This window comes from Lithobates pipiens, unplaced genomic scaffold (assembly GCF_037356315.1).
Source record: "Lithobates pipiens isolate NorthernLeopardFrog02 unplaced genomic scaffold, aLitPip1_a1.2 Scaffold_16, whole genome shotgun sequence".
Taxonomy (NCBI): Eukaryota; Metazoa; Chordata; class Amphibia; order Anura; family Ranidae; genus Lithobates; species Lithobates pipiens.
Genome location: NW_027507748.1, coordinates 626,398,974 through 626,411,515, shown reverse-complemented (window position 1 = coordinate 626,411,515; position 12,542 = coordinate 626,398,974). Strand labels below are relative to the sequence as shown.

At 41.1% G+C, this 12,542-nt stretch overlaps 1 protein-coding gene and 1 long non-coding RNA gene across 10 annotated transcripts in view; one reads left to right on the top strand and one right to left on the bottom strand.

Moving 5' to 3' along the window:
• Positions 1-12,542, bottom strand: part of NBEA (neurobeachin) — a 901,556-nt gene that overhangs the window by 394,996 nt on the left and 494,018 nt on the right. For all 9 annotated transcript variants that reach the window (XM_077484128.1, XM_077484132.1, XM_077484134.1 and 6 more), the window contains one exon: positions 5,356-5,483. In XM_077484128.1, coding sequence (XP_077340254.1) covers positions 5,356-5,483 — 128 coding nt within the window. The remainder of the gene's footprint in view (positions 1-5,355; positions 5,484-12,542) is intronic.
• Positions 1-12,542, top strand: part of LOC143983955 (uncharacterized) — a 102,366-nt gene that overhangs the window by 23,838 nt on the left and 65,986 nt on the right. The gene's annotated exons all lie outside the window — the stretch shown is intronic.

The following is a 12,542-nucleotide window of genomic DNA, read 5'->3' as shown; positions in this document are numbered from 1 at the left end:
ATGTACGAGCACACCCATAAATTTCAGCCCAAGCTACAGCTAAATGACATTTTTTGGATTCCCAATTGTCATGCCACCCTGTCAAGAATCCTTTATTTAGCAGGATGAAAAGCAGATATAGCCTGACCCACTGACAAATTACATGTAGAATAAGTGTTTTATGCTGTAATATGTCTTTTTTCTGGACATAATAAGATAGGTGCTTAGGGAAGGGACTGGTATTTGCAATAAAAAATAACGACACTTATTCATAAATCACCTCTTACAGCTCAGTCTAAGCTCTGAAATTCTTTGGAAAGGGGAAAAGTTAACTTCAATACTGGAATTGATGTACTTGAGGAAAGAAGAACGCTATGCTCTACATTTTTCATAAAGTGTTATGTGTAAGGACACATATTAGGGCTAAAGCTTCCCTACTTTTCACATACATAGAGGAAAAAAAGCAACGTGGCATATCTTTAAAGGAAACTAAACTGAGAAATCAAGGCTGACATTTCTAACATCTCACTTCTAAAAAATACTAGGCTCCTGGCTGTCAGTATTATGGCTTCAGCAATTTGAGTGAATTTCCCAGAACAAGCAATGAACATTCCCATTGCACACCATATGGGTATCAAACCATAGCATGGGTTGTGTAAAGATAAATGTCAGCATTGTATAGAACATTAATAGAAAGTTCATAGAAAATGTCATCACAATGCAATAAAGGTAGACTTGTCTACAAGAAGTATAGTATGCTGGTGATTCAACTGGCCCAGAATAAGGTTGCAGATTTGATACTCTGAATCACTTTCCTGACATGCATTCTTGTTTAGGGTATGTATCTTTGAAAGTACTACTGTCACAAATAGCCAGGTAAATCGCATTTGTAGGAAGGTCAGCAATGGTAGTCAGAATTGTTGTGGAAATTTTATGAAGATGTATTTTAATATTTATTGTCATAGTGGCTCTCAGCGTTAGTTCTCCCGCAGCCCGCTCTGAAGAGCTGATTGGGGTAGACTGACGCTGGTTGAGATCCGTTTGGTAGTGGAAAACTTCCTGAGGTTGGAGAGAAGTGTTTGCAGAGTGAGAATATGTCCACCAGCGAAGGGCCCCTGTGCAATGCACAGAACGATCGTCTGGGGGGGGTATGTGTTCGCTCTGCAAAGACATTATCGGTTTAGCAGATGCGCACTCGTGTCACCCCTGTATACCTGATCAACATATTTGGGATGCTATGGCGTACACCTGAAGATAAACTCCCAACAGCAGGAATGGACCCATCCTGTTGTCATATCCTGCGAGGGCATATACCATGAAGGAAGCGATTGGCTGCTGGGGCCAGGACTTCAAGTTTGTGATTGCTTTTGTTGTCTTTGAATAAAAGAGCGAGTGTGAGGGCAGTCGTGCTTAGATGAGGACATAAGCTGTGGTCATGTCTGTTTATTGGGAAATGCGGGAAATAGAGTGATAGGTAACATGCATTATACCGTTAGACGAAATTGGTGTATTGGCAGTATGGGTAAGAGTATGGTGGGTTTTTCCATGACAGAACTTTCTCTCAACACAGTAGTAGTAGTAGTAGCCCTTTCGGTCCTATCTCCAAAAAAGAATGATTCAGGTTAAAAATATTAAGCTGACACTTTAAAGTGGAAGTAAAGGCAAAACCTAACTAAGGCCGGCCATACACAGTTCAAATCATGCCTGGTTCTTCAGGAACTGGCTGAGATTGGAACAATGTATGGGAAGGCTAAATGTACCCAAGTTGATTGATCAACTTGGGTACAACCAGCCTGTCAGATTTTACACGCAATTATCGCTAGCAGCTGGTATACATGCTAGCAATAATCACTGCCTTCTCCCAGACCTGCAGAACTCCCCCCTCCCCCACCAGGAAAATAGAATGGCTCCAAGGGAGGGATCAAAACTTTCTGCTCGTGGCTGCAGGAAAGAAATTTGCTCAGTGTATGGCTTGTTTAATTCTAAACCTACTCCCACCCATATTCTAAGCCTAATTTATCCAACCCTGAAAAAAAAAAAAGGTTGCTATACTTACCTAATCTGAAGTCAGTCCAGTCAGGTCACCAGCGGCGCCTTCTGTGTGCAGGAGAAAGCCAACAATGGCTTGGAAATGTCTGGGAAGTGCCATCACTCATAGACTTAAGCCCTGTACACATGGGCCGAATGTCGGGAGACAACAGCCAGTTAAAAAAAAAAAAAAAAAAGGCCAACATTCCGCTCATCAGTCTGTCTGACAGAAGCCAGCCGCCGTAAATGCTGGTAAACCAGCAGCCAACTGACTCCCGATCGGCGCTCTCAGCGAATGGCAGGGAACACTGATCGGAGCATTCTTGCGGGGGGCCTCCCCCTGTCAGAATGGCTTGGTGGGTCACTAATAAACTGCAATATGCTGTGTGTGTTTAAGTACTTATAAAGTTGAAAAAGGTGAGCTGAGCTCCACCAAAACTGCAGATATTCATTAAAATTTCTTGAATGTATTCTGTATATTCTCTTGGCTTACTTGTACATTTTCAGATTCTGTATATTCTCTTTGCTTATTTATACATTTTCAGATTTACACTCAAACACACACAGGGCCAGAAAGAGGTGGCACACTGAACTGTAGGTGCAGAATAAGTGCACAGTGGCAGGGGCTTAATACATGGGCCTATGTGCCGAAGTTTTTAATTTACCGATGCAGGTGTTCAGAAGTATTTAATATACAGAGTGCAGGGTTCAGAAGTATATAGTCAAGGGGAGTCAGGAGGCACAAAGTTGAATTTGTTGAGCATGCAAGTTAATTGCCCTAACCCAGCACATAAGGTGCTGTTAAAAAAAGGAGTTGAAAAAAATGTACTATGGGGGGTGAAGTTCCTCTTGAAGGAATATCTATTTGGCCTTATAGCAGTACTAAAGCCTAAGGTTATGCATTCACAGCATTAAGGTAAAAAATTCCAGTACAGTTACCAACCCCCCATACACACTTTCACCAGTTACCCGCTGTCCTTGTTACCAATGCCGAGTCCCTCATACTACTTTCTGGTTGTAAGATGAGGCAGTGTGCCTTGTCGGGGCTGCCTGTTTGAATGGACACACACAGTCCCGGCAGGAGCATGCACATGTGTCTCCTTAGCAGATGCCTAACCAAAGGAGACACCTGCAAACAGTGGGGGGAACAGCCAAAGGGCAAAAATACACACTTTAACAGAAGAAGACAAATGATTTAAGCCTGAACTTCCCTTCCTCAACTGAACTGAAAAAAAATAAAATAAATAGGGTTTAGTATCACTTTAGTCAGCAGCAGATGCACTCCAAAAGAGGACATCTCTGTAGCGGTCTATAATCTGCATCATGAGTATAATTATTAGTAATGAGCACACACATGGTGCAGATTATAAAGCAGAGATGCCTTATTTTAGAACTTTCCTGTCAATAACTAGAATGCATGATGCAGCTTAAAGTTTTTTTAAAGGCAGAAGGTTTTTTTGTCTTAATGCATTCTATGCATTAAGATAAAAAGTCTTCTGTGTGCAGCAGCTCCCTTCAGCCCCCCGAATACTTACCTGAGGTCCCTCTCTATCCAGTGATGCCCCTCAGCTGTCGGCAGCGCCACCGTTGCCTGCCCCCGCTATCAAAGTCAGATAGCTAATCAGGGGAGAGAGGGGGCAGGGCCGGGTCGGGGTCTGAATGGACATAGGGAGCTGCGACTCAACTGCTTGCTGTGGGGGGCACTAAGCAGGAGGGAGGGGCCAGGAGCACAGAAGAGGGACCCGAGAAGAGGAAGATCCGGGCTGCTCTGTGCAAATCCACTGCAACAGAGCAGGTAAGTATAACATGTTTATTATTTTTATAGGAAAACAAATGAGACTTTACAACCACTTTAAGCCTTAAGGAATATCTATTTAGCCTTCAGGTGGCCCTTGAGGGATCAACATTTTGCTGGTTCAGCAGGGATTAGGCAAACTGTGATCCATGTGTAGCCATGGGAGTTAAATCTGTTCTAATTTTCAACTGTCCTGTTGGATTAAAGCCACTCGATCAGTGGCTGCAGCACTAAAGTTGGGTGCACACATTATAGGTTTTTTTCAGTTCAACTCAGCGGGTTGAACATAAAAAAAACAACTGTCAGCTCCGGTCATAGCCGCTGAACACTCTATGCAAAGTTAGTACAGCGACCTCCCTTGCTGAGCTGTTGTGCTCTGACAGAGGGACCGCTTCCCCCGCCAGAACACTCCGATCAGCGGTCTCCACCACATAGGGTGCTGGTTTTCTAACATGAACATTTTGAATGAAGCCAGCTAAACAGCCGCCTTCTGTCAGAAAGACCGATGTATCCACAGGCCGAATGTGTTGGCCAATTTTTTTTTAAACCGATAAATATGTCTCCCGACATTCGGTCCATGTGTACCCGGCCTAAGCAAAGTATTCTGACAATGGGGAAGTACCCCCACTGTTCGAAATAAAATAGCACAGCTGGGAGGATGCCCCCACCATCCACCTCAAATGTATGAATTGCTTTTTTTATTTTTTTATTTAGCCCACTGGCTGAAAAAATAAAATAAAATAAACCAGCTTTAAAAAGTCAGCAGCAGCCTGCATGATATATAGTAGTACAGTCCATTAGTGAGACAAAGGAAAGGAAGACACCTGGACCATGTCAGCCGCCACCGTCAGTGTCAAGTGTGAGTCAGGCATCAATAGCAACCTGCTAACTCATTTTCTTGTATCACTCCGTCAAGGGCCAACCTCGGCCCTGAACTTTTATGTCTGCAGCCATGGCACTTGTTGTGATGACTTTGCATGCATTCAAGAGAAAAAATGTCCCCACTCTGCTCCTAGGTTCGCCTGCTGAACTGATGGGGCCCTGGGATTTCATTTTACTTGCTGGGAGCTGCAACGTGTTGGATTAAAGCCACCTGCACACAATGGAAATTAAAAGGTTCCCTCTCTGCCCCCCTACACTCCATATCAGCAGCTATACACACAAAAACTACCCAACAGCTGTTGGGTACAATAAACCGTTTGAACAGACTTGCTATAATGCAATTGTTTTGTAGTCATTACATTTCCCCACTTTTGTCATGACTCCTGTACAGATCAACCAATGCCGGGTCTAAAGCAGAAATGATCAATGTACTATATACACTGCTAGGGTTTGCACATAACTATGAAGGAATAGTACTGTCCCGTCTCATTTCATATAAATACATTGATTACCAACACACAGAAAAACAAACTCTTTAGGAATGGTTAAAACAAAGTTATTAAAATAACATGAGGCGGATCATTTCTTTTAAGGGCAAGTGAGGTTTTCTAAATAACATTAAATTGCTGTCCTATAAAACCTTAAATTAATATCCTTTTTTTGGTGTTTACCTTCAATCAGCAGCTCTTGTCCATGGCTACCAAGGAGTGTCCGGGACAGGAAAGGTGCAAAATCAACAAAGATTTCTCGCAGGAGGGGAGCAACCTTTTCTAGTGCTCGTTCTAATTTGGCAGTGATACTGTAGATAAAAAGCACAAACAAAATGGTTAAAAACACAAAAAAGAATCAGACAGCTTTAATTTTGTGTGCGAGAGAGAGAGAGTGTGTGTGTGTGTGTGTGTGTGTTTTTTTTTTCACAATTTTTTGCTAGAAATTTACTTTGAACCTCCAAACATTATACATTTTTTTTTAGCAGAGTCCCTAAAGAATAAAATGGTGGGTTTTGCAATGATTTTTTTAATGGTACTTGCACAGTGGTTGTTCAAATGCAAATTTTTGGAAAAAATACACTTCAATGAATTTTAACCACTTCAGCCCCGGAAGGATTTACCTCCTTCCTGACCAAGCCCTTTTTTGCGATACGGCACTGCATTGATTTAACTCACAATCACGCGTTTCGTGTGATGTTGTAACCTAACAAAATTGACGTTCTTTTTTTCCTCTTAAATAGAGCTTTCTTTTGGTGGTATTTGATCACCTCTGCGGTTTTTATTTTTTCCGCTATAAACAAAAAAAGAGCGAACATTTTGAAAAAAAAGCTATATTTTTTACTTTTTGCTATAATAAATGTCCCAAAAAAATATATATAAAAAAACAAAAACAAATTTCTTCTTCAGTTGAGGCTGAAATTTCTTCTTTTTTTGGCAAAAAAAAGAATCACAATAAGCGTATATCGATTGGTTTGCGCAAAAGTTATCGCATTTACAAAATAGGGGATAGATTTATGGCATTTTTTTAACTAGTAATGGAGGCCATCTGCAATTTTTATCATGACTGCGACAGATACTTTTGACACTATTTTGGGACCATTAGCATTTATAAAGCGATCAGTGCTATAAAAATGCACTGATTACTGTGTAAATGTCACTGGCAAGGAAGGGGTTAAACACTAGTGAGAGATCAAGGGGTTAAGTGTGTTCCCTGGGTGTATTCTAACTGTAGAGGGGATGGGCTCACTAGAACATGACAGAGCACTGCTCCCGATCACAGGGAGCAGAAGATCTCTGTCATGTTGCTAGGCAGAACAGGGAAATGCCTTGTTTACATAGGCATCTCCGCATTCTGCCTCTCAGTGTCATGATCGCGGGCTACTGGCAGACATCGAGTCTGCGGGACCCGTGGGCATGCTCCCGATGACGCAGCGACCTACACCTGTGCCACTTTGTTGACGTATATTGGTGTGAGCTGGTCCCCAAGTGGTTAATGCACACAAACACCCAATTTTTTGGTATAATATAAAAGATGATGTTACGCCAAGTAAATAGATACATAACATGTCCCACTTGTCCGCACATCCACACAAGTAGTATGATGATTGGAAGTACAGTCTCATTGTGGGCTCCCGCCAGGCCATGCCCACAATGCATTTAGTTCCCCCCTTCCCTCCCAGAGCTTAGTCATGGGGATGTTCCGCTTTAAAATTGTGCAGACTTGTGGAATGGCAATAAACTACAATATTTAAAAATCTTCATACGGAAGGCCTTAAAGCTTTTACAGGTTACCAGTTTAGAGTTACAGAGGATTTCCGGTGCTAGAATTATTGCTCTCGCTCTGACATTCGTGGCAATTCCTCATATGTGTGGTGCATTTTTGCACTGTGCATTATCCTGCTGAAAGAAACCACTGCCATCAGAGAATAATGTTTCTACGAAGGGGTGTACGTGGTAAGCAATAATGTTTAGGTAGGTGGTACAAGTCAAGTAACATCCACATAATGGCAGAACCCAAGGTTTCCCAGCAGAATATTGCCCAAAGCATCACACTGCCTCAGACAGCTTGCATTCTTCCCAACTGCATCCTGGTACCATTTTTTCCCCCAAGTAAGCAATGCACATGCATCTGGTCATCCACATGATGTAAAAAGAAAACGCGATTCATCAGAGCAGGCCAACTTCTTCCACCAAGAGAAAATGACCATACAATAGTTTAAAAAACTATTAGATAAGCACCTGAACGACCTCAACATACAGGGATATACAATATAATACTGACATATAATCACACACATAGCTTGGACATGATGGACTTATGTCTTTTTTTCAACCTCACCTACTATGTAACTATGTAACCCTGCACTCCTGGAGAAATTCAATCCTATTCCCTAATCAAAATACAAATCAAAATATCTGCTAGGCACCATCTTGACTCAACCCCTTGTAGGTGTAGTCAGTATAATTAGTGAAGAGAGTTAAAGTGCCATGCTAAATTATCCAAAAAAGTGTGGAACGATAAAATCAGATCGAACACAAAAAAGTGATTAATTATAAGCCCTTGTACACACGGTCGGATATTCCGACGGAAAATGTCCGATTGGACTGCGTTGTCGGATAATCTGACCGTGTGTGGGCTTCATCTGACTTTTTCCATCAGAATGTCTGACCAACAAAGTTTTAGAGCTGGATATAAAATTTTCCGACAACATGATCCGATCGGACTCTGTCCAATCTTTTGTAGAGAATTCCGATCGGACAAAGTGCCACGCATGCTCAGATCAAATTCCTACACCAAAGCTATTGGCTACTAGCCTGAACGTAGTCCCGTTGTAACTAAATAACGTCATCACGTTCTGAACGATCGGATTTTCCGTCAACTTTGTCCGACCGTGTGTATGCAACACCAGTTTTAGACAAAGTCCATCGGAAAAAAATCTGACCGATTTTGTTGTCGGAATGTCCGACCGTGTGTACGGGGGCTAAAAAAGACAGGCTTGTGATCCATAATACACAATAAACAGATATATATATATATATATATATTTTTTTTTTTTCAGTAAAAAACATACATACAGTGTCCATATTTTTGATAGTGTCATCTAGAAATGTAGCCCAAGGCTTCAGATGGCCATACAAAGTGGATACATCTTGGAACTCAAAGTTCTCAAAGTGGACTAAAACATGCGGAGCGTGATTTAATCTCCCTGCAGTGGATCTGAACTTGCAAGTTTCTAAAGTGACTTACATCCACTTAAAATCACTTACACTTTTCACACTTCTGTTAAACTAGAAACAGCTCCCCTTCCAACCTGTTATCGAAATCTGTTATATCTACAGGCCAATGTCAGCTAAACATTCCCAGGGAACTGGGCTTCACAGCAGACGCATCTCAACACTTGTGCAATAAACCTGGAGTTTGATCAATACATGAGAGCCAATACTGATGATCAGAATAAGCCAGAGACTTTAAGCAGAGGAAAAAAAAAAAGCCTCAAAAAGAGGGCCTTCTCATTTAAGTCAAATATCTGTTTAACATAATTCACCTAATTTCATTAGTGCTAAATATTTTCTTTACATAATTAATTTGAACAATGAACTCTACTGAGTTACAATTCTTAATAGTGTGTTAATATGGTGTCATCTGAATTGATCGAGATAATGGTCTTAGCACATAGAGGGTGAGGAGAACAATGATTGAGTTTGACTCATGTGTTTCGTTTTATTAAAGTTGAACAGTGTGACCCATGGTTTTGGCTCTCACCAAACCAGCAGCAGAGACTAATCAAGAATAAATTCCAGATTTCTATGAGCAGCTGCAGAAAAACGTAAAACCGCAGCTTAAAGGAAAACTCCAGTGTTTTTTTTTTTTCCAATTCATATCACATTGATTGCTTTTAGAAAATTCAAAAGTTAATGTTATTAAAATGACATTTACATTTTAATTAGGAGCCAGCCATATTTTTTTAAATTGCTAAAAAGTGAGATTTCTTTATCTTGAAACTGTATTTAATCGATAGGCAGAATTTCCCAGAATTCTCATTTTGTAACTGACCTAGTGCCATACAGACGTCCACACAGAGCCTGTGGTCAAATTCCTGGAAGCTTGTTGCATGGAATATGGCTTTATTTTTTAATAAAATACTTTACATATCTAGACAGCCACCTAAAAAATGCAATGTTTTTACATTTCAGAAATGACAATCTACAACTGAACATGAATGTGTCAAAAATATCGAAATTGTAATATTTAAGGACAAAAATACCCACCACGTGAGTTGAATAACTTTCAATTAGATACTAAATCAGGCCATAAGAGGACATGGTGCAGTCACACGACTCCTAATGATATTGTTTGTGTCAGAATATGAATAAACAGAATCTCTATGTATTCGGTTAATTAAGAATTAACATTTCTTTTAGAGCTTCTGTTGTTTTAAAACATTTCTTGTGGCAGAGCAGTTTGAATCTAGAAATATAATTTATGAGAACGTTTTTTCCTCGTCAAGTAGGTCTGTTATGCAAATTAGCCAATCTCCTAAGCCAGACAACTAATATAAGTTGTTATAGGTGTCCTCTATGCTTTAAGATCATTGGGAACCCTGCCTCGTCTTTGCCTGCTCCCACCGCTGACAGCTACAACATGCTGGAGAGGGAAGGTGGTGCCTATACTGTGCTCCAGTTATTTTCAGTTTTTCGTGGTGTGTATGTAACGGTTACAGGTGTAGAGACCCAATAAGCAGTATTTTATATTGAATTTCATTGGGTTCAGTTTAGAACTTAGCAGTTTGTAAAGACTGTACTGAAAGAATATATAGCGTTATTGTAACAGCAATGAAGTAAACTGCAATCCATAAAACAAAAACACACCTCAAAACAGTAAGATCAAAATGTGTAGATAACATTAGATCACTTAGCAATAAATACGCCTTCAGATCAGGCGGTATAAGGAGCCATTAAAAAAAAAAACTCTCCAATTGGTCTAGCATTGCAATTTTTTCCTAGTCCAAGCTCACGTAGGGGACTCAGGGTACCGATCTGCTGGCACAAGTGCAGTGATGACATTCATTGTTAATATAAACTGCATATCAACAGAGTACTCCACACAGGGAGTCTTAAAAGATGGGGACAGGAACACTGCTGTAGAACTGGGACAGAGGATTCCCAGACATACTGGCCTGAACTGAAAGAAGAGTCCTACACTAAATGGAATACAGGTAGGTAGTCACTGCCAACTGCAGGACTGTCCTTTCATGAGGCGGTCCCCCAGGCAGACTCCGCTTTGCTCAGCGGGGGATTGATCTGCTGATCCTCACTGAGCAGGTAGATGACAGGTCCGTCCCCATTCAAGGTGCTGAGATGGACCTGTCAGAGTACCGCTCTCCTCAATGGGGAGATCGAATGACAATGGACCGCCTGTCCGTTTTCATCCGATCCGCCAGACGGATGGAAAATAGGGTCACTATGCATCTGGGTATTGTGGACAGGATTGGATAGCAGCGGGTGTCAGCGGACATGTCACCAATGAAATCCGCAGCTCCATAGGAGTGAATGGAGTGTCAGATCAGGTCCACCTCAAAAACTGACAGGCGGACCTGATCAGAAGGCCTGTGTGAAAGGGGCCTACCCATTTACTTAGTGAACTGGGAAAACCTGACTGACTGGAAAGATTTCCAAGATTTCAGTATCCCGTCTAAAAATACCAGAAGCATTGATAGCAGAAAAATCTTCCAAGCAAACTGAAAACATCAGAACTAAAAGGAATCTTGTTAATTCTCCTGAGGACACTAAGCAAAAATGTACGTGTCTAATGTTTCTTTTTCCTGTAGGCAGCGGTTTAAGCTATGTCCATTTATTGGGAGATTGAGAAATCAAGTATTTTAAATGCTCTCTTTATTTGATTTTTATTGACTTGCAACATGCCTTTGAATTTTCTAAACTATTTCAGAAATGTAAATTCCCTAACACAACCCCTTGCATGCAAGAGCACTCTCCCTTTTTGAGAGTGTGTAATTACACTCTGTGCTGGCCCAGCTCCTCTGCCTCTCCCTTCATCTTCCTACATAACCTTTTATGTACCTGCTTAGGGAGGAACAAAAATGAAGCTGGAAGCAACAAGGATTTTGCCACTTCCGGTTTCAGTACTGTGATTCCTTGGCTGTTACAGCCAGGGAAGCAACTGATCTAATAGATCTTTATTTGATCAGCTGTCTTGGAGGGCAAAGGAGAGATCAGGGTCTAACAGACCACTAATCTTTTCATAAAAAGTACCCGTCACTGCCCAAAGCGATCACAAGGGATCTTATTCACCCCTTGTGATAAAGTTAAATAAAATAAAATAAAGTGTAAAAAAACAACAACATTTAAAGCATCCCCATAGGAGTGTGTCTATTGGAATGTTTGACCATTCTTCCAAAAGCGCATTTGTGAGGTCAGGCACTGATGTGGACGAGAAGGTCTGGCTCGCAGTCTCCGCTCTAATTCATCCCAAAGATGTTCTATTGGGTTGACATCAGGACTCTGTGTAGGCCAGTCAAGTTGGGCGCATGAAATTGTACATAATATCTTGGTATGCTGACGCCTTAAGAGTTCCCTTCACTGGAACTAAGCGGCTAAGCCCAACCCCTGAAAAACAACCCCACATCATAATCCCCCCTCCATCAAATGATTTGGACCAGTGGACAAAGCAAGGTCCATAGAGACATGGATGAGTGAGTTTGGGGTGAAGTAACCTGATTGATCTCAATCAGATAGAACACCTTTGGGATAAATTAGAGCGGAGACTGCGAGCTAGGCCTTCCCGTCCACATCTGTGCCTGACCACACAAATGTGCTTCTGGAAAAATGGTCAAACATTCCCATAGACACATGCCTAAACCTTGTGGACAGCCTTCTCAGAAGAGTTGAAGCTGTTAAAGCTGCAAAGGGTGGGCCAATTCAATATTGAACCCTACGGTCTAAGACTGGGATGCCATTAAAGTTCATATGTGTGTTTAAAGGCAGGTGTCCCAATACTTTTGGCAACAGTGATTGCACTACACATGAGGTATCGCCATGAATATCAAAGTGAGGGCAATCATTCTAGTGCCATAGCTCACGTTTAACTCTAAACTGATGACATGTATAGGCTTTCAAAGCGCCGCATATGGACAATTTTAGGTACTGTCGTTTTTTTTCACAGTTCATTTCACAGGTGTGAGCAATTTTTAATTTTGACATGGTTGATTTTTATTTACGTGGTGCAACATCATCTTTGATATGTTACCAAAAAAGTGGATATTATATATTGTGCTCTAAAATTCATGTAAGTGTATTTTTAACTGAAAATTTGCGTTTGATATATGACTACGCAAATCTTGTGCCAAAAA